A 22387-nucleotide genomic window follows, 5' to 3' on the forward strand; every position below is an offset into this window, starting at 1 on the left:
ACTCAGAAAGGCAGACAAATTGCCATCAGTTAACGATCCCTATGCCAAGGGACATTTTTAGCATGGTGTTGTCTCTGTAAAAGTAGGAATTATCTACTAGCTACACCACATAATGATTTTTGTTAGAAAAAGGAAAAAGGCCAAAATGTGGCTAAGCAGTAAATATATTATAAAAACAAAGTATGAAAGCAATTTAGCTGCGAATCCTGACTGGCACATGCATACTCCTCCTAGTTTGTTAGAATTTAACTCTTTGTTGGTAACTTGGAAACAGCTAGGTGAAGACAAAGGTGCTATACATACAAAACAGTATGGGAAGTAAAAACAGAATAAAATACAGACCCCAGATCCCAGGGTTATTCTAGCTTTATTGACAGTTACTTCATTCTGGAAGAATTATTTTTCATTTGGAATAAGGTCAAAAGTAAAATTGCCCATAAATACACAGTAAAAAATGCCCCAACCTCATCTCATCCAACCTCATGCAATGCTTTTTTTTTTAATCACACCTGTATAAATATATATTATTTTAAATTGTCTGGATAAATCAAAGGTGTTTACTGGCTGAAAGACAGACAGCGTATGAGCAATCCTCTGTAAGCCCTCCATCAGTAAAGGAAGAGACATGTAGCCTGAACAATCAGATAGCTCAGTGGATGGGAGGAGGGTACACACACCCACTTCTCCCAGACATAGCTTGAATTTGAACCTTCACCAGTACTCTCTGAGTGGGTTTCCAGTGAGCATGATAGTAGGTAAAAGGAGGTCACTAATAGCATTGTCTTCTGCTCATCCTTTCCCATTCCATTCCATTAAATGTAGCCATTTAATCTGCTGCAGACCCCTGATGACAAACAATGCAGGAGGGCAGATTGCCCTTGTAAAATTCAACCGGTATGAAAGGACCCAAACGTCAAACACAGCTGCTGATTGACAGCTTCATTTATATTCCAGCAAGGACCAGGAGGACTAAAACCAGGTCCTTTCCACAATGCTCATGTACAGCAGTGAGAAACTGTCTGAACTGACCCTTTGCTGTCACTGCCAGGAGGATCTCTCCTGAAGAGACAGAAGACACTGAATAGGGGGTCAGTATGTTGGCCTCTCTTTTGCCATTTTAAACAATCTGTTTAGTCTCCTCAGATTTTCTACACCTACTCTGTAAGGTTTTCAGTTTAAAAACAAAATTGTTTTCATACTTAGTTTGTCTACATGGTTAAAGGGGACCAAGAAGTATTGCTTTACACCACAAGCTTCCCTGGAGCCAAGCAGCTTTGCTCTCCACATGCTCAAACCAATTCCCCCAAACAGGAGCAGCAGGATTCAGAATGGGGCACTGATGATAAATGTGTCAGAGTAGAGACCAGCCAGCAGAAAGAGCTCTGCTTTCTCTCCAGCAGCACAACCCATTATAAATGCTGCACAGGGATCCTCTGCACCCAAGGCAAACCAGAGACTCTGAAAGGTGGGATTTACTTCTAAATAAGCAGAAGCCGACCTGGGGGACGTGCCCTACCTCTGTTAGGTTAAAGAAAGAAGCAGCTGGGGATGGGCTCGGTTTTGTGTGCCTGTGGGGAAGGCAGATGGGGCAGGGCGGTCTGCAGCTGGAACAAAAAAACAAGCTCTTCATGCCACTGGGTTAAAATGCTGCTTCCCTTATCTAGAGGAGGGAACGGAAAAAAAATTCAGCAGATAAGAATATTGAAGAGAAGGGAGAAGGGAGGAAACAAAAGAGCTACTCTAACATGTTAACCAGCACCAAGCTTTGCTCATCGTACTGAATGTTTAAATATATAGCTTGTTAGCTAACAGGCTGTTAACTGCATCTCATTTTCCTTCGCAGGACAGGGGAAGACCTAGCCTAACCTAATTTATTCCCACTTTTAAATAGAGCACTGCTTCATTATCAGATTCATGAGGAAAAAAAATGAGATAACAAAATTTTATTTTTAATTGAAACTAATAAAGACCATTTCTCAGTTTTACTCAAAACCACCAGTGTTTCTCAGACTAGAAGAGGATGGGTTTAGCTGAGAGGCTGGGAACGGAAACAGGAAAAAATCTAAATTTATTATATATTGGTCTAAGTTTTTAATCAAGTACATGCAGACCTTTCAGAGTGAACTTGATTTTCATTTCACCCCAAACTACTGTAATGGTTGCTGTGACACAAAAGAGCCTGTGGCTCCATTCCCCCAGCATTTCTTCACTGGTTTACAACACTGACAGAGTACAGGCAAATCTTTCCCTGAAGACTACAAAGCTCCAATAAACCTCTGTCCTGCAGTGTTACCTTTTTGCACACAGCCCGCAACATAAAGTGAATGGAAAGCATTAAAGAACCTGGCCCTCATCGAACTAAAGCACTGATTCACTGTTCAACCTGAGCAATATTGCTCAGAAACACAGGAGATACGAACAAAAGGTTTAATGAATTCTTCCGAGAGCACAGTCCGAGTTTGATCCATTGTCACCATGGAAAAAATAAATCACACACACACCACTGCAACAGGTTCACTGGAACCGGCAGAGGTGCCACCAAAACGTGATGTGCTCCAAAGCACTCAACACTGAAGTCCCTTTGCAGGTATGTGGGATCTCACAGAGAGAGGAATGAAAGGGAGTCTCACTGGAACAACCAAAGCCCATTGTGTCTCCTCTGCTCCCTCCTTTCCCCCCTGCCCCCTCTCCTGCTTACGAGCCTGCTGTGCTCAATCACAGACCACAAATGAGATGGGAAAGCAGCGTCAGAAGTGCTGAGCTGTTCAGGACTACCTTTACTTACCCTCCTTTAAGCTGTTCAAACACTAATAAATTACCCATTTACTTATACTACCCAGATGTTTGCCATCTAAAAAAATAGATTATTATTTGTAGAAGGTTTTGTTCCATCATAAGAATCCTGTAAATAATATATTGGGATCAGAACGCCAATACCACATGTTAACTTTTGTATGCCAGTTTAGGGAGGGGTGGCAGGGAAAAAAAAGGAAAGACAGACACTTCCTGACCACTAGTCAGAAGTTAAGAACTTTCAAATAGAGCTTATCAAAAACTCAAGTATTCACTGGAGATTATGCTGTTGGGATAATGATGTTATTTAAAATAACAGCACAAATGGAGAATAAGGATGACAAGTAATCTGAAATTAATTCATTAATTTAATTCTGAGCTTTTGCTTCCACACATATATTATACTTTTATATAAATATATATATTTGAATGCATGTATATGTATAAAATGTGTGTATACTAAATTATAAATACATCATATAAGTGTTTATATATATAAACCAAAGTAAAACTTAAAAATATATTCCATTTATGTATCTATAAATATGACATTCTAACATTTCTTTATATGTCACATTTACCATAAAAAATGCAACACTAATTTTAGCTAAGCCTACAAATACAAGGAGCCTCACTCTTTGTTGCTTCTTTTATTTTTTACATAAGATTTCTTAAGAATTCTAAGGAACTCTCAAAGAGAATTCTAGGGCTTTAATTGAAACGGCATGAGATGCTGAATCGTTAACAACAGTGTCTTTCAACCCCTGTGTCCATTATGCACAGAAATGCCTATCAAAACCCACAAAGAACGAAGAGGTTTTCAATATTCTCATTAAAATGTGACTTTGTCTCATAGTTCCAGCTAATTGAATTTCACTTACAGTTGTCATGAAGTTTTGTAGGGTAGACAAAACAGTGATTTGCTGGTAAATGATATATATAGGGAGAGAAATAAATATTTGAGAAGTTCTCAGCTCTCTTTTTTCAAACATCAGGGAGAAAGACAAAGAATACAACTCAAGCAATGAACAGTTCAAGAAGGAGTAGCTTTTACAAAGAAAACTTTGATCTGGATGGCTGAGTATCACCGCAAGAAATCAAGTCTGCTTAGCAATCTCAGACAAGTTGTCATGGAATTGCACAGCAGTTTACTGCAAGATGTCAGTACGAGCTGTACCCCTCACACATACTACTGCTAAATTATTTGATTTGGGCCTTTTATAATGCCACTGCAAAACTGGAGAGAAGAAAGAAAAGTTTACCCCTTATAAATAGCCCCAGTAGAGACAAGGGGGACAAAGGCGATTACTAAAGGTAAGGAGCTGTTAATTAGAGATGGCATAAAACCGAACTGATGAAAAGAGGTGTGAAGAAGGTTGGGTGGGTTTCTTTCATTTCTTTTGGGGTGTTTTGTTTTAAATCTTGGTTTAGCAGGGTGAGAATAGGGTGTCAAAAGAGTTTGAGCTCAGAGAAATACAGCAGCTTTCCACAGACTGACAACTCTGTTAGGTGAGACCAACCCGCTGTCTCTATTAAAATGAAAAAGTAAAAAGTGGTAGTAAGGAGTGACAGTAAGGAAGTGACCCAATGTTTAGCTGATTGATCACTGTATCATCTTGTTATTTAAGATATTACATCACCAATGTCTCTTCTATTTAATAAACTCTTGTCATTAGAAAATCTTTGATCACATGAATAGGGAGCCACGACTCAGACTCGAGGGACAGTGGGCTGAGGGGTCAGAAGATCTCAGATTATAGCAGCCTTGTAATTTATTGCACATTACTCACATAAGAAACCTGAACTCAGGTTTCCTCTCATTTTTTCCTGTACTGCTACCTTGCACTTGGGCAGAATATAGCATATCTGGTCTTCCCAGCTACAGCTAACTTGGCTGTATTCATCAAGCACAGTTCATCAGGGTTGCACCACATTTTTACTGTACCTTTTTTGATACAGAAATATAAAACCAGCTTGTGCGTGTGTGTTCAATACAGTCCCCAGCTGGTATGTTCTCCCTTTACCTGACATTCAGTTGGAAGCTATTGTGGTTCTGGAGACAGCACAGATGGGAATATTTCACAGGATCTTTCCCTACTAATCATCTGCTCAGGTCCTTCCAATTGCCTCAGAGCCCTACCCTCTTGTACCAGCTTAGGCAAATCCGTTCTCTCATCGGTATTTACACCCTTCAAATATTTGTACACGTGGTTACAATCCCATAAGGGGCAAGATGGTCATGCTGCTCTCACAAAGGCTAATCTGAGTGAAGGAGCACAGCACTCTGGCTGCCACATTCTTACACACAGCAGCCTGGGGCTTGGAATGATTGGCTGAACAACGCCGTGTCACACAGATCTGGTCTGTGCTTTGAAGTAATACTAAAAAGCAGACCACAAGGGCAAGGGGCCTCCAATCAACAGCAGCGAGCAGGGCTAAGCACACGTATTTAAACACTTGAAGGAAATGAACACACTTGCAGCCCAGGTTATTTCCTGCCCCAGCCATGTGCACTATCAATCCAGAGGAAAGTTCTCACTGTTTGGTTTCCTTCCTACACAGTCAGGAGAGCCACCTTTCTCTCCTACTGCAGCTGACCGCAAAGACAGCTCCATCAGTGCTCCGGAACACAGTTCTCCATAGAAACACTGAAGCCGAGCTGACCTTGTGGCTGCAAGCAATATTACAGCTTCACACTCAGGCAGCTGGAGTAGGATTGAAGTAGGTCCTGAAGTACCTCTGGATGTCAGCTACTCTGGCCAGGCACTGATTGGCCCAAAAGAATTCTCCTCTTTTCCACTCCAGTGATGCAAGGCTGACAGGGCTGAGATGTCTGATCTCTGCTCACTAGCCCACAACCCCCAGAGAGCTCTGAGTCCAGCTATTGCAATTCCACATGGCATGACAAGATACTTAAACCTTTTTACTTTCTTGTTCTTATGCTACACTTTCCCACCAACCACTGCCAGCCTCTCCTTCCAGCCTTTCACTCCAACCACCCACACACAGCTCTATGCAAGCACAAATATTCCTCCCTCTCCAGTCTATAGACATCATTAGAAGAAACTGGGCACAAGAGAGGTCTCTGAGGCATAAATGCAAGGCATTGCCTCTTGCAATGGCCCTGCTCAAGGTAATGCATTGCTTAAGAACTAGAGCTTGACAATCTCTACAGTGACAGGGATGGGAAGGATCTCTTGCTCTGTGATAACTTCCCTCTGCTGTTTTCTAACTCCTCTTCCTCTTCAGCTTGACATTTGAGCACTATTTCACTCTTCTGTGCACCTCTTTCCTTGCCATGGCCACGCACAGCAACTAACCCAAGCAACCATCCTGCCAGTGCCTGGCTAAAGCTGCCTGCAGAGAGCAGCCAGGGCAGGCATTCCACACTGCCCTGCCAACACATCCAGCTCCAGTATCTGAGAAGGCAAACTCCATCTCAATGGCCCATTCAGCTCTGCTAACTTCTGCAGACAATGCACATCAGTGCCCTGTACACACTCACAGTAGCTAACAAGGAACTGGTCAAAAGAAAAAACATGTATCCACAGGAAATCACACTATTTTCTTTTTCACATGGATTCTAAGAAAGTAGATACTAAAAGCATCAAACCAATACTTCTTCTTCCACCCCACAGAGGAGGGCATCAGCTTTCACAGCAGGTCCCAAAGCCACAGGAGAGCATGCAGGGTACACCAGACTGCAGCTACTTTCATACTACTTTGGCCCCAGCACTCAGCACTGTCTATTCTATGTACCTCCTACCAGTTCCCTTCTCTCACATAGCCCCCTTAGAGTATCTCACCCACAAGAAAAAAATTTCATCAGAGCACGTAAACTTTATTAAACCACACATAGAACAGGTGTCCCTTTAAAGTATGACTCTTTTCCTCTCTAAAAGGCACATGTAGCAGGTTCCCTACTGTCAGGTGTAGACTTGAGTGATGAAAGAAAAATACATAAATGTTTATTAAACCTTTGTTGCCATTTACACCACCAACTTTCACACCACAGCGCCAAGCTGTTAACGAATTCCCATGCTGTTCCAGAAGACATTTCACAGCTCCTGTCAGAAAAGGGAAGTTTCACAAGGGCAGCACTTGCTGGAAAAGTCTCTGCTCCCACCACCATCAACAAAAAATCACAACCAGCTGTTTGTGAAATAAATGTGTTCTGCCCAAACTGTGTGGGAATAAAGAGCTTCTTCCAGGGAGGCATGGAACCACCTTCATGTATACCTCCTGATCTATTTTTGTCCCAACACTGTTTGTGCTAAGACTTATCAATTTACTGAGCAGCCAGGAATAAAACTGATCCATAATAAGCCAAGTGAGCACAAGCCAGTACCTGAGGCTCAGGCCAGGTGACCACTGTGTGCGTGTTACAGCTCAAATGTTCGGACACAGCATCACTCCCAGCAGCAGGGCCCCTCAGGGAGGCACATACCACCTATCACTCTGTGCCATGTTTCCTTTCTGCCAGCCAGGCTCTGCTGTGCTGCTGTACAGCTGGGAAGGGTGAGGCAGGGCCCTGCACACAAGGCACACACCAACTCCAGCCTCGGCAGCTCTGCAGGGCTGCCATGGGGAACTGCAGCAAAGGTGGAGTGAAATCCTACAGCAATTCTCTCCTCTGCCACAGCTCTTCTTTCCCCTCCAACTAGCTCTTCAATCTGCCACAGAAGACCCTGTTCTAAAAAGAACAGGCAAAGGCAAGATGCTTCTCGCAGGATGAAGTAAAATGCCATTCCCCTCAGCGTCATGGGACCAAAACAAAGCACCTTCCCAGCTCAAAAGGTGACAATTGTTACATGCTAAATTACAGCTTAGACAGCTTCTACAATACCAAAGCTTTGACAAAATCGTTTACTTTGTCCCTGGAGGACATGGGGACACCTTCTCATGTCACTGTTTTGCAGAGCATGATGCTCAGAGCTTTTTGAAAAATGCACATGAGGACCTTCAACCTCATGCAGATCCTGTAATTCAGTTGATCATAAAAAAGAATTAAGTGACCATTTATTAATGTTTTGCTAATGGAAATCAATTCCAAGCGCTAGAACAGAAGCAGACTTGTCCTGCAACCATAATGAATAAAGTAAATAGCTTTATTTTTCCCACCTTTTTAATATCAGAAAGTTGTGCTCCCAAATAAATTGTTATAATAGCAATTTACTAGCACGCTTCTGTCAACTCTAGTTAACAAATTAGGGCCCTACATTCTATAAGTTTTCACATTAAAGAAATCAATCTCAGAAATCTATTGGCTGTCCCCATCTGTACCTCACCCCTCAGCTTACAGACAGCTAGCACAGAGGCAAGATACTGCAGAATATGCTGCATACTTCAGCTTCACACCTTAAGATCAGCATGGCCTGCAGTATTTGTTGAAGATGTCTAAAAGATATTGACGGACTGGCCTTTCAGTGTGAACGTAAATAACCTAAGAAATTTGTTAGCTGATGGATGTTTAAGGTATTTTCTGTCATTCTCAATATTATACCATGAGATGTTACGAGGAATATAACAGCTGCCTTAAAGATGAAAATACCTTAGTCTTTTCTTTTAGACTAACTGCAATAATTAGAGATTCAACTTCAATTTTCTAGAGGAGTTACTGGAGCAGCACATCAAGCGACAGATCAGTATCTGAACCTGCTCACTGTTAAAGCTCAAAAACGTAGTGGCCATTTCCTCCCTGCACAGTGACTAATTTCCTTCATGAGTCAATCTGTCTCTTTCCCTCTATTCCCACAACAGAGCAATGCCACAAAAGCAAGGTTCCCCCAAGTGAGATGCTCAGCCTGTGTGGGTCACTGCACTGGGTGACATGCCCCCTTGGAGCAGGTTTTCTGCAAAGCCCATTCCCCTTCGCAAGTGCCAAGAATCAAATCTTGGCCACCTAATGCAGCATGTTCCACATGTTAGCTCGCAACACGATGAGCAACTGTGTTAACTGAGATGGATAGTGCTGTCAAACAGAAAGCTGGCTCACCAGGATGGAAACAGTGGGATATGCTGACCTTCTACAGTCAGGAAAAAAGAGTCCCTAAGATGACACAAAGCATTTTGTATTAAAAACCAAAACAGCTACCTTCTTGCAGTGCTTTTACTACCATATTGTGTAAATAAACACATGTACATAAACTCTGCCTATATGAAGAATCTGAGCCTCTCTCACAGAGCAGAGTCTGACAGAGGAAATGAATCATTATCGCCCTGCTTGGACAGAAGTTTGCACAAGGAGCCCATGCGATTAACCACTGCCTGGAACTCCTGGATTCAACACCACCATTGCTCCTTCTGTTCCCACGTTCAAATGCATAACTATACAAAGCAACTCAAATCAACAGACAAAATTCAAATCCCCAGGCAAATTGCTTTTAAACTACTCTAAATGTGTACAGGTTTTAGTGGTGATATGGAGAGAAAACAAACTTAGAGGCTTCTCATCCAAAAGAATAAGCACTGAAATAACTTGTTTTAGTATTAAAAATCCTCTTGAAATTTGAAGTTCATTCTGGAAAGATTTTTCCCAACCCACCACCTCCTGCCCATCTCCCTCAACATTACGATTTTAGATTTGGCGTTTTTTTACGCTTATATTTTGGGCAGAGAGAGGAAAGCTTTGTTTATTTTAAGATTTCGCTCCTAACAGAGATTAATCTCTGAGTGGAAGGGACTATCGTGCTTTACAAAGGGTTTTGCAGCAATATAGTAGGTAAGAGAAAACAGAAATCAGCCTGCACATTTAGTCCTACAACTATTTGCCATAAAGACAGCATGCATATATATGAAACCATTATCTACAATGCATTAATTTAAAAAATTAAAGACTACGATATGCTGTTCAAAACTGCCCTGATACAAAGAGGAATACTGGATACCATCTGGCTGTACACCTAAAGGTTCTATCTTCTGTGCTGACTTCCTCAAAGCAGCCTTGCGGTGCAGAACAAGCGTGTCATGAATATCCTGACTGATCATTATCAACAGATTTCACACTTCAGCAAGATCTAGCTAATGCTTTCTAGACAGGCTAAAAATGTAGGGCTTGTTATACACCTAGTTTAGGATTAAGCAATTAACACAATTGATATAAACACTTCCAAGATTTGCTACCAATTTTCTTACTTTTTCCTTACATCAAACAACCCCAGGTGCTGTCTTCTGCAGTGCAGAGAAGTGGGAAAAAAACTATTGAATACCTTGTGCCTGAGCTGCAGAACTGTGGGAATACCCCAGAGCCAGGAGCGCTGTCTCCACCAGCTGGCTAAAGAGCACATCTTTGCGAACCAGAACGAACTCGGCATGCTCTTCTCGATTATCGTATTCAAGAGAGGCGTCTGACTGCTCCACCACACAAAAGACTGGAATCATCAAACCTACATGGAAAAAAAACCACAAAAAAAAAAAAACCAACAAAGCATCAATAAGAGGAACATGAACTGTGTCATACATGTCTAATTAAACTTGTAAATTAACACACCTCCTAGAAGACTCATCGTAAATGGAAATCTGCCTTTCTTCTTTGTGGGATAACTTTTGTTTGCTTTCCAAGGAAAATACTGAAGTCTCATCACTTGACTCATTTAAAAACCACACTAAAAGCTCTAGAGAATACAGTTCAGGAACAGAATCATAGCCAGCACAAAGATGAACAAGACTTCCTAATAAGACTTTTTCAACATTGCAGAAGTCTTCTACAGTTCCATGAATGTACCTATTTCTTTCAAGTAATTTCTCCACATTCAACCATATGAAAGCCTGACCCACAAATGCCATTTCTGCTTCTCTCTACACAGTGAATGTATGGAGAAATCAGCAGAGGCTGGTCCCCTTGGAGGACCCTGGGATATTTGTGCAGTTTCAGACCATGGCACATGGTACATTCTCACTGTACAAGAAAAATACTTTCGATTTTGTTGAAAATTATGATCTTGTGTTGGCAGCTGATGGGTCACTCAGACCCAGAGAGATCCATGGCTGCCTTTCCACTGCATCCATGAGGAGTGAGAACAACTCCTTTGGAAAAAGAATCAAGGATGAGGAGGAACCACAGAAGTGAAAAACTCAGGGGGTGGTCTGGATTCAATTTTGTTGTGTTTTATTGCAAATCTACTTTTGTGGTTACAGGATCAAGTTATCTATGGCATTAGATAAATTGTGAGGCATGAACTTTAAGGGATTCAATACTGCAGGCAGTAGAGAAACGTGCCAATTTGCAGGAAACAGCCCCACAGTGCATTCCCAGAAGGAAGAAGGAACAGACTGAAAACCTACAGAACTGCACAATCATTTCCACCACCTGCTACAGGCCAGTCTACCCCCAGTCACAGACATTTTTTAACTGGTTACATATCACTTGTTAGTCCCTAGGTAAACTAGAAAATATTGGTGCAGAGAACAATCTCAGCCTGAAGCAGTTTTCCAAATGTGCCATCTAAGACTCAATGTCACCAGCAAGTTCACCTCTAAATGCTGTTCTTCAGAATGAAATATAATCATTTCCAGTAGACAATAACTACAAAAAATATCTGAGTGTATTTGTGAATTTCGGACACACATCACTGTATTCCTGGACCAGCCACTTCCTTAAGGGAAAAAGAAGAAAAAGCCACATTTCAGTTTTCCCTCACAAAGTCTATTAAATATTTTTGAGCTATGGTCAGTAGCTTCAAAACCGAATATCTACAAACCAATAGCTATGTATTCCTTCAGAGGAGTCACCCTGCCCTGGAATAAATACAGTTATATTAGTATCTGCTCAGGAACTTAAATACTACTTGTCTTGAATTTCGAGAAAGTAGATCTACTTTAAAATATATTTTAGATACACAATTCTCAGTTAGTGACTTATCTAGCACAGAGTGGCTCTCAATTTGACATCCTAACTGCAGAAGCTACACACTACAATATCCACTTGATGTGTTTCAGTTCTTTGTTTTAAAACAAATCTCAAAGTAACATGAAAGAAGGTTACAGCATCACATTGATACTGCTCCCTCTTCACTGCTTGATTCTAGGTTAAATTGATGCATTTTGCAAGTTCAAGCAGCCAAATTCTAACACATAGTGCTAAAAAAAATTCTCAGTGAAAAAAAAAATCTCTAGGTGCTTTCCTGAAGAGACAGCACATGGGTGATCACGTTCCTCTGAAATAAGTGACAAAACTTCTTTTCCTATCAAAGGTTAAAATTTGAATTCTATTTGTCTATACACCATTTAACTAGTTAAAACAAAAGTAAGTCTCTTTAAGTGACAAACTTCCAGTCCTGTTGAACATACAGGCTGTCACAGCACTTTTGATGGGGCTATTAATGTCTTAGCAAAAGATTAAGATAATTGGCCAAATGCTGAGGCTGTAATATCAGTTGTGTAAATTACATTTTGGCAAGACAGAAAAGGTGGTGAAGCAAACTGATGAGAGGAATGTCACACTGTCTTTTATGCTCCTGCTGGAAGTTTTCCTTGTCATACAACAGTCTCTCCTTTTCAGCACAGGAGTAGCACCTATTCTCTGCACTCACCCTTTACTGTCTGAGTACAAACAGGATCTCAAAGGCTAGAATGGATGCCATACATTATATCACTTTATGGACAGCACAAAGGACCCCACAGAACTCCTGCTCATGATGACTTTCCTGCCCCTTCCTGCTGCCCATGCTTGCAGGAACCCTGCTAAAGAAACAGCTTTTGGCAAAACATCTCTGAACTCAGTGACCCAGAGTAACTGATGGTAAGCTGCTATTAGTACCTTAAAAACAGAGAGCAAAGGGCAGCTTACCACATCTGTCTGATGTGATCTGATACTGACTTATTCTCATGCCTCTCACTATAGCACCTGGAATCTTAATGCTGATTTTAAACATAAAATAAAAAGCAACAGCAATCAAACTTATTTCCAAGCCAATCTCACGCCAAGAAGTTTCAACTGCTTTGCTCTCTATTTTGCATGAGAGAGTTAAACTGTTATATCTCCGACGAACTCACTACCTCAAACTTCTGTTTCTTAACATTATCTGAAAAGAAATATACTTTCAGTAAGTTAGAATCAAAAGGAAAAACTTCTGCAGACGCCAACATGCTCTTTACATGCTGATATACACATGGCTTGCTCCTACATGCATATATTACACCTCCAGCTCGCTACAGGGCCCTCAGAGAGAGCAATACAAGTTAGTCACTACTCACTGTCATGCCAGTTGAAGAACTTGGAGCAGTGCTCAGAGAGCTGGAGACCAAGCATCCATAACAGTCTCACATGCGGTGCTACTGCAGCGCAAGCCAGCCTTACTCATAAATCCTGGAACTCCTGAGCTCTTTCCCTGAGGAGGGATCAGCCAGAATTGCTGTCACCCTCCCTCGCCTGTGCACACACACACACACTGAGCAGGCTGGGCCCCGGCACTGAACTGGCGCACCCGCTCTCCCAGCTCCAGAGAGGCTGCAGGCAGCGATGCTGCACAGCCCGTGCTACACAACACACTGCACTGCTTCTCACACAGGGAGAAAACAAGCAGTTCTCCGAGGGCTAAAAACGAAAGAGTTTGTTTCCTTCAAGGACAAACACAATGCTAGTATGCACACAAAACATTACCAGCAATTGCAAATCACACAACAGGATTTTACTCTTGGATTTTGATTAACACAACTGACTCATGAACAGCTCTTTCATGCTTCCCACAGAGCTCTGACCCCATATAGATGCATCTGCATAAAATGTCAGGGGAGCATAAACCAAGATCTACAGAAAGGCTTTTATAAGGACATCCATACACAGCAAGAATTCCATCTAACCAACGAAAGAGAGCAGTGAAAAACTGTTCCCAACATTACCCAGAAGAAGAGAATGGTTAGCAGCAACCAGTACCTCTGCATAACATACACATTTAAAGCAAATCAGAGATGAGATTTAAGCTCTGCTGTTGCTTTCATGGAAAAGCTGCAATGTACAGAGAGTCTGTAAACACACTTGCACTTATCCCCAAGATTCTGCTAAAGGGCAGAGAAATTAAGAAGAAATTAAATATGTATCAAAGAGACCAAATGCACATTTTCTCCTCCTTGCCCATTTTAATCTATAGTTTTATTTCACTGGGGAGGAATCAATTCTTTAAAAATTAAGGAAAGAGAAATAGATATTTCATTAGAGAAGTGAAAATCCTAGATAGTCTGCTGCATACAGCATTCATTTCTACAAAAAAGGACTTAGAGCCAGTTAAAAGTATTATCAACCTGCAATCATATAGCTTCCTGGAAAACATTTTCAGCTCTAAGACTTCCAAGTAAAAGTTGCAGATTTCTAATGACAAACTAGAAGGAAGAGAAGAAAGCAGGTATTAAAAATTCCTGCACTGTTTCTTTTGTTTATTTACAAATAATACTTGGTCCAGCACATGCTTTTTTAAGTAATAGATATGATACTACTGGCACTTAACTTCTATGCATGGTCTGCTTGCACAGCAGCATCACCGGCAGAGGCGAAAGTTGAGAGCTCTTAAAGCCACCCACCTCTCCAGCCATTAAATAGGGAGCAGTGCTTGTGCATCCTAATAAGTATAAAATGAAGATCAACTAGAAAGAAAAAGCATCAATAAAATTCATGTCTTTTTAGATTAAAATCTCTTTCCATCAGGACAAGTTTTGAGTCCCATCTAGGTGTTATTTAATTTTATCTAATTTGAACAATTTCCAAACATCAAGTTGATTAATTTCAACAGCATGGTGTTATGGAAAGATTTACTGTACAGGGGTTGTCTAGCAGGGAATGAATAAAAAAGCCAGTTCTTTGCCCTGAGTAACATGAGGTTTTAAGACTTCCCAGATTTCTAATGGGAATACTTCACAGCACAAGCATGTTTTCTTCTGGGAGTGAAACCCACCAAAATTATTAAAAACTGAGATCAAATGGTGGTGTCAAACCCAAAGGAAATCATTCTACAGTGGAGAGATTTTTATCAAGTGAAGAAAGTGGAAAATAAAGTTTTTGTTGTTGCTGTTATGCTTTGGGTTTTTAGGTTTTGTTTGTTGGCTATTTTTTTTGTTTTGTTTTAAACAGAACAGACACACATGCAGAGTAATCTCCCTCAAAGACAAAGCAAATTTCTATGGTTTGGAGTTCAGAAACCAGGACATCTACGTGAAAATTCATAAACTACTGAAAATTCTTCATTACTTTATGTAGAAAACATTTTGCCTAGCAGAGACTGCAACATGGGCCATTCTCTAAGCTGGCCTTTCCATCAGAGAAAAAAAAATCTAGGTAATAGCAAGAGCAGAATCCACAAATGCTTATTTCCAGAGACACCTAAAAACCACTGAAGTACAAGTAACTTTGGTTGGACTTCTAAGATGAGACCCTTACTCTACAAGAGAAACTAAGAAGCCCAATTGGCAAAGCATGGATTGTCTTGAGAAAATTATCTAGATGAAGATTCTGTACAGTTAACAATAAAGCATGCTTCCACAACTGGCAGTAACTACAGGAAGCAATCAAACTACAAACATTTCCTAAACCTAATCTGCTTCTGTTTTTTTCTTTAAAGAGAGACCTCTATCCAGCAAAGGCAGTCATGGGGAAAGCAGTCCATTTATTTATTTCTCTCTGCACTGCAGTAGAGCTGACCTTACATATACAGATTTGGTATTTTAACTCCCTTTCCCTTTCTTCTAAACAAATTTGAAAAAGAAGCTAAACAGAGAAAAATGCTTTAAAAGGCAAAAATCAGCACAGGAGAGGTTCGCCAGTTCTCCCTTTCACATCCTGCGGCTCTAATTGCAAAGGCAGAAGCCAATTCAGTTTGACCGTTTTCATTATGCAGAAATACCTGAATTTCTGCAGCAAAGATGCCATCCTGCATCCTGAAGTGTAACACAAATCCATAATTTCCTTTTTTAAAAACTTAACCCCACTACTAAGTTCATTAAAAAAAAGAAAAAGGGAAGCTTTAAAGCCTCAGTGTGCTACTTCTTCATAACAGTGTAAACTGCAAATCCTGAAGTGATCAGAAATTAAAACCTAGTTAATATGTTAAAAATCAGGAGGTTTCTATTTAAAGACTTTACTAGTTGAAAAAATGTAAAATCAGAGAATCATTTCGGTTGGAAAAGACCTTTAAGATCACATGTAACAATGGAAGATAAATTCATAATTAGAAAAATAACTACACTCCAAAATGTGAGGTATTTTGTCCAGTTGGCTGGGGCTTTTTCAAGAGGAAAGACACCTAATAGTATTTGGAAAAAAAAGGTGTTTTTTTTTTTATCTCAACACCACTTCTGTTCAGATCACAGCATAGATCTGCAGCTGATGGTGATCTAAGATCTTCTCCAGAAAATCCTACAGAGTCCAGCTGAGGGCTACAGATGCAGGAGATACAAGGACAGGCTAAACAAACACAATCACACTGTTTCCACAGGGCCACACATACACAACTATTCATGCTCAAGAAGGATCTGGCTTGAAGCAGATCCCAGGTTCAGCCCATGGCAGTGCAATTCTGTGATAATGTGGAAGAGACAGAGCTCCCTCATTTCAGCAAGCATTAGGCATGTCCATTAAGGCTCACTTTCAAGTTACACCATAAAACATGAATACAATTAAATCGGACAGAATATAAGTTGTTGGCACTTAACTTATTTACAATAAATGCTTGGTTTGGGTAAATGGACTGTGTTTCAGCCTTTTACTTATCAAACACCAGCTTACAACAGTGTTACTATGAAGCTGAGAATTCTTTCACTGTAAATCTTTTTTAATAGGGACTGAAGTAATGACTTTGCAGTTGTTTGTCACTAACCACTCGGAACCACGCGAAGAAAGCTGTGTGCACACACTGACAGGCGGCCAGTGGGAAATCGCTGTGTCAAATACAGAAGACTGTACCAAGACCTCTGCAACTGTACAATCCTGTGCAGCATCAAGCACCTCATTACAGCTAAAGGTTTTGTTTAAAACCAAGGACCCTACTTTCTGCTAATCCTCCCCTCTCCAGTGTGTTCTAGACAAAATGCAAGATATCTGATTTTGCATATAAGCAGTAATGTGATGCTGTTAAACTCCTACTCTTCATGGCTTTATAAGCCCGCTGCAAATAATTTGTTCCAGGATGCAATTTAGTAAAGAAGAGCTCAGTCCACAGATGATTTTAATACAGTGTTTGCCAAAGGAACAAAATCATGTTAAATAACATTACATTGTAGAATTTTTCTTCTTAGGAGGGCCAGAGGAAGTAAAACTAAGGACAATATCTTTCTACTCCTCCTCGGCTATTTTTTCTGGCTTTACATATTCAATAAATCTGTAGGCAGGAAATGCATTTCTACATTTTATATTTTAGCCAATGGCAAATGCAAACCACAAGGTATTATTTACATCTTTCTTCAGCTTCCAGTGCTTTCTGTGGCTTCAGTCTCCCAGCCATCGCAGCTATCCCAGATCTCAGGAAGTCTTATAAATATGTCACTACCGTCTCTGCAGATGTCCTCTGCTTCTGACAGCCTAACTACCCAAAGAATCCTTCTCCTAGCTGAAATAACAGCATTACTATTAAACACAAAATATTTCAGGCCACTATCCCACCACAGAAACATATTATGAAACTCTTAACTTGATTCGATAATGCTTGAATTTCTAAAAAAATGGTAAAAAAGAAAAGCCAGATTTAGAGCATGCGCTGTGACAAACAAGAAATGAGAAATAGAAAAACACCAAGCATTTACCTCTGGTACAGCCTCTCTTGCAGCATGTCTGGGACAGAAGTGTTGCTCACAGGAGATGAGACCTTTCCTTAGTCAAAGAGAATCATCTGTTTCTGGTAACAAATCCCCTTTGCTAAACCAGCTGCACTAACTCAGCCCTAAGTTTGGATCTGTCACACCTGTTGAGTTCACTGAGTGGGAACAGGAGCAGCCCCACTGGGGCTTTGCGCCACCCCGTTAGCCCAGGGACAGCCACGCACGGGGCAGCCAGGAGGCAAGAGCAATTAAACAGGAGAATAAAGCACTCCCACCTCTCCAATTAAACAAGCAAAACTGAGAGCAATGATAACCCAGAGCTCAAAATACTGCTTTGAGGGAGCCCAAGTGAGAAGGCAGCACAAACAGCTGTCCAGGTTCCTCCAGCAGAAAGCTCAGCTCCCCTGTGCAGCAGCACCCCCAGCATGCAGGAATCCTGGGGGGCACCAGCACCATGCTACCCACCAGAATCACACACAAGCCTTCCAATCCATGGAACAGAATCATAGAATCAGTTAGGTTGGAAAAGAACCCTTAAAATAATTAAGTCCAACTATTCCCATTGAAAGGAAAAAGGTGAACACACTATAGTTACATTTTTCCTAAATAAAACAGCTCCGTTGTTTCAACTTGTTTCCCAGTTACAAAAGAAGAATAAATACTCCATAGCCATACTTAATAATATTAATTAAACAGAAAATATTCTTTCACTCAAAATCAGTGGAATGAACACTTCTAAAATCAGATGACTTTTTGTTAAAAAATCATCTTAAGCCATTAATTACCTGTTAGTTTTAGGTTTTGGTTTCTTTAACTTAAAACCAAGTATAGGGTTTGTGAGGGGTTTTTAGTTTGGGGAACTACTTTCTGTTTCTTTTCTCTCGAAAATGTAACAGAACTTGCCTAAGGGGTTAAGACTCTCTATGCCAAGTTCCACCCAAAATTATTTTTAATGACCAACATTTTTAAACCCTGAAAACTGGAACCACTAATAAGCCCTTAAATTCAGTGGTGCTAGCAGATGCCACCATATTATGTAATTTTTGAAGCAAAAAACATCTCCTAGCAAAAGCATTTTAATGAAGGTTCTATTAACTAGTCTCCTGGTACTGGGATAAGTCCCCTGGAATGTAACAGAAAAGCCTTCATAGCTGGCTTGAGGTTTTATTTCTGGAGAAGTGCTGCAGACCACACTCAGGCCTATTTTGGGGTCTCCACTGGGACCCACCAGCAAGTTCTTTTCTCCATCATGTCCATTCCTCTGTGAATCACTCCCTGGCAAGAAAAAGAAGAAATCTTATCACCTCTTCTCTGTGTTACAAGATAAATGTCTGCCAACCTGTATCTCCGCCTTCAAACCCACTTGCAGGCTCCAACAGTGAGACAAACTGAATTATCTGCAACCACAGCCTCTTTCCTCGTATCTTACAGATACCGGCAGCACTAGAAAATCTAATTTCTAAGTGACAGTGTCAACAGATATGTCAGAAGTGGCTATGGGCAAAAGTTACAAGTACACATGCAAGAGGACAAGCCACATTAAACTCTCTCTAAGTAAATGTTGTCAAACTCAATGGTAACTGATGAAGCTCTTCATCCTGCTTCACTTTCAGCAAGGGTAAGGCTATTGCTACAGCAATATCATTACTAGATGGTATTTTTCTGGTAGAAGGAGACCACAGAAATCTTCATCAAATCTTCAGCACGAAAATAAGTGAAGGAGAGAATCACAAACGAGAAAATGTAGAAGCCATTCTGTCCTCCAGAAGTCAGCCAGCTTACCCTTCTGCCTCCCTTTTCACCAGTCAGTACAGAGTCTTCAGACAGTCCGCATCTACAGCCCATTTTGGGTCAGCAACTGGCCTCTGGGGCTTGGCCTTTACTTCCAACTCCAATCTTTCACACCCTTGTGGACAAAGGGCAACTTTTGAGTGGCCTTCTCTTGTATTGTCTTACAGTAGAGTTGTGGGGGGACCACTCTACAAATGTAAGATCACACATTTAACAGCTATCAGTTTGAATATTAGTCCTTTAGGAATATTTACATTTATCTGCCAGCAGGTCACATTAATCTAATGGGTTTAATAACTACCAGATCTTGATCAAACAAGTCATGAGGTCAAGGAACAAAAGTTAGATACATTCTCTTTCTCAGGTATGCACAGTACACTTCATCCAGTTAGGAATATTTTGGGGCAAGGGTAGAAAAGACCTACCTATAGGCTGACCTTCTGTGTGTGGATTCACTTGTGATGAGTCAGCAATGCTTTTGGGGCTCAACAAGCTGAATTGCTACATTATTATGTACACAGAACTACACCAAAGAATTAGACACTTCTGCTAGTGCAAATGCATGTGCTCACTGAGAGGTGTTAGCCAAAGAAAGCAGATTACATCTGTGCTCCAAAGGCCGAACTGGCTCCCACTTCACTTTTGGATGCCATTCCAAATGTTGATTTATAAAGCTGTATGATACAGGACTAGAGCCAAGGCTACTGTAGCAAGGCTCCCTCTTCCCATGTAGGGTACAGCAGAAAGGACACTTCTGCTTACAGCTCGAGGAGTCAGAGAAAATGGAGAGACAGCATGTCTCAATCTCAGGCCTTCAACTACACTTTGGTCCCTTTGCAAGACGCACACAGGTGGACGGCCCCTTGGCACAAGGCCCTTCTGCCTGTTGGGTTTTAATCTAAACCCTGTGATGGCGAGGTAGCTGAAGGGCCATAGGGAAGTCTCTCCCAGGGAGCAACGGCTTAAGAGACCAAGGACTCTTATTTGCATTCAGGTCCACACATTTGAGGAAGGCACAAAAAAACCAAAACACTCCCCCTACATGAAGTAGCACAGCTTTTCGTTTTGAAAGAGCAGGAAGTAATTTTTACTACTTTCTACCTGTCCATGGCATTCTCAAAGCTCATGTAGCTGGCAGGTCAATATGACCTGTGATCATATTAATGTCATCACAAAGGCTCAATACATTCATTATTATGCCAGACCCAGACACTCAGATAATGCCTAACTTGAGCATTACTGCCAAGCAATACACCTGCTACTTACTGCACACTTGCTCACAGCAGCTCATATGAAGTCTACCATCCAGATTTCTAGCCTGAGAAACAAACTACTTGGGAAAAAAAAAAAAAAAAAGAAAATTTAAAAAAACCCCTCACACTTCTGTTACGCTGCATTTTCTCTAAGTCTAAAAATTGGTAGCATGTATGACAGGTCCACCTCATTTTTCTTAATGATGTTTTTATTATTCTTTCACTCAATTAAAACAGAAATGGATATTGCATCTTCTGACTGTATAATTGTTATTGTAATCTGTTTTCGATCACTGCTTGGGAAATGGGTCCAAAACAACATAAACTATCCACAGCCTCAGAATACAAGTCATTTTCTTTTACTACGATACTTAAAGAGACATCTATCATGTTGCTCCGCTAACATGTTTGTATTATGGCAAAGAAGTTATTTGTAAGTTGGGAAAAGACATTATGAAAATCACCTTTTACTCCAAAGTATTGTATAACTCATAATTTATAACTACATTTCTTAATAACCATTCAAAATAATAAGGCTGGAAATTGTGCACATCTAATTTTAATATATAAATAATGGAAATGCACATAAACCAATATATGCTCAAAATATGAATTTGTATTACTCTCCAAAAAATAGGCTGGTTATAGTTTTGAAAATAACATGCTTCATTTCCAATATACGCCTGTCAGTTAAATTTATGGCAAAACATTCTCCGTGAGTTTAGATTACCAAGATGGTAAATACTTCTTTGTGAGTTTCCTCACTTATCTGAAGCTTCCGTCCAAATGCTGACAAAAGTCAGCAACTTCTCAAGAGTGAAGTGTTAGTGATACCCAAGTAAAGACAGATTAATCAGCCCCTTCTCAACATTACAAATAGAATTGAACAGCTGAGAGAGAGACAAAGTAACCTTGTGGCTGTATGCAGCCATACAAATCACGCTTTTGATATAAGAAACTCCCCTCCCGACATTTCATGCCAGGTTTAGTACCCTTGAAAAGATCTGCTGTCAATAGTGCGTCTTTTCATCTCAGTGTTTGTCTCTGGGGAACAAATAGGGGAGCATGTTTAAGTGGAAGACATTCCTACTGCATTCTGAAAACGCAGAGAGTATATGGTTATCTCAAGAGATGCTGCAGCTTCATATAAAATAGTGTCTGACAGGTATTAAGATTTTTCTGACCTTCTTTATCTTGTTGACATTGCTACTAACAAGGTACAGTTGTGCTTAAATTGTTTAATATTGCATGTCCATCTGACACAAGGACAGCAGTTAGAGCACAATGACGAAACATTTCTAGCCAGATAATTAGCCAGATAATTTTCTATTTAGAAAACAAGTCATATGCTTAGATTCTTATCTAGAGCTACCTGTCCTTTTTCTTCAAGTTCTGTTCCTTTCATACAGTTTCTACAAATAATGACAATCTTCTTTTTCCAAACATCACTGCATGAAACAGCAATAATCATTCAGCATTTGACAAGAAATTGAAAATATATCTTGAGTTCAGACACAGTATTCCTGCCCTAGCATCCAGTTTACCAGAACAACAATGCAGGGCTCGCACTTAATTTTTTAAACTATCTGTAAATTATTTGTGTAGTTTTATTCTAAGTAGAAGTGCCTCCTGGAAGGAGGTTTTACACAAGTCCTCAGATACTAGCAACATCAACATTCACACCTTTAAAAATCAGAGTAAGAATTGCACTTAAAAAACCCAAAGCAGAACGAAGCACTAACCAATAAAACAAACAAAACCTTTCAAACATCTTTTGTAAGAGTTTTTTTAATGTTAGCAGCTCTAAACTG

The 22387-nt window shown here is 40.4% G+C and overlaps 1 protein-coding gene across 5 annotated transcripts in view; it reads right to left on the reverse strand.

Moving 5' to 3' along the window:
* SATB2 (SATB homeobox 2) overlaps window positions 1-22387 on the reverse strand; it is a 136116-nt gene that overhangs the window by 95906 nt on the left and 17823 nt on the right. For all 5 annotated transcript variants that reach the window (XM_030952607.1, XM_030952609.1, XM_030952608.1 and 2 more), the window contains one exon: window positions 10002-10178. In XM_030952607.1, the coding sequence (XP_030808467.1) occupies window positions 10002-10178 (177 nt within the window). The remainder of the gene's footprint in view (window positions 1-10001; window positions 10179-22387) is intronic.

This window comes from Camarhynchus parvulus, chromosome 7, assembly GCF_901933205.1.
Source record: "Camarhynchus parvulus chromosome 7, STF_HiC, whole genome shotgun sequence".
NCBI lineage: Eukaryota > Metazoa > Chordata > Aves > Passeriformes > Thraupidae > Camarhynchus > Camarhynchus parvulus.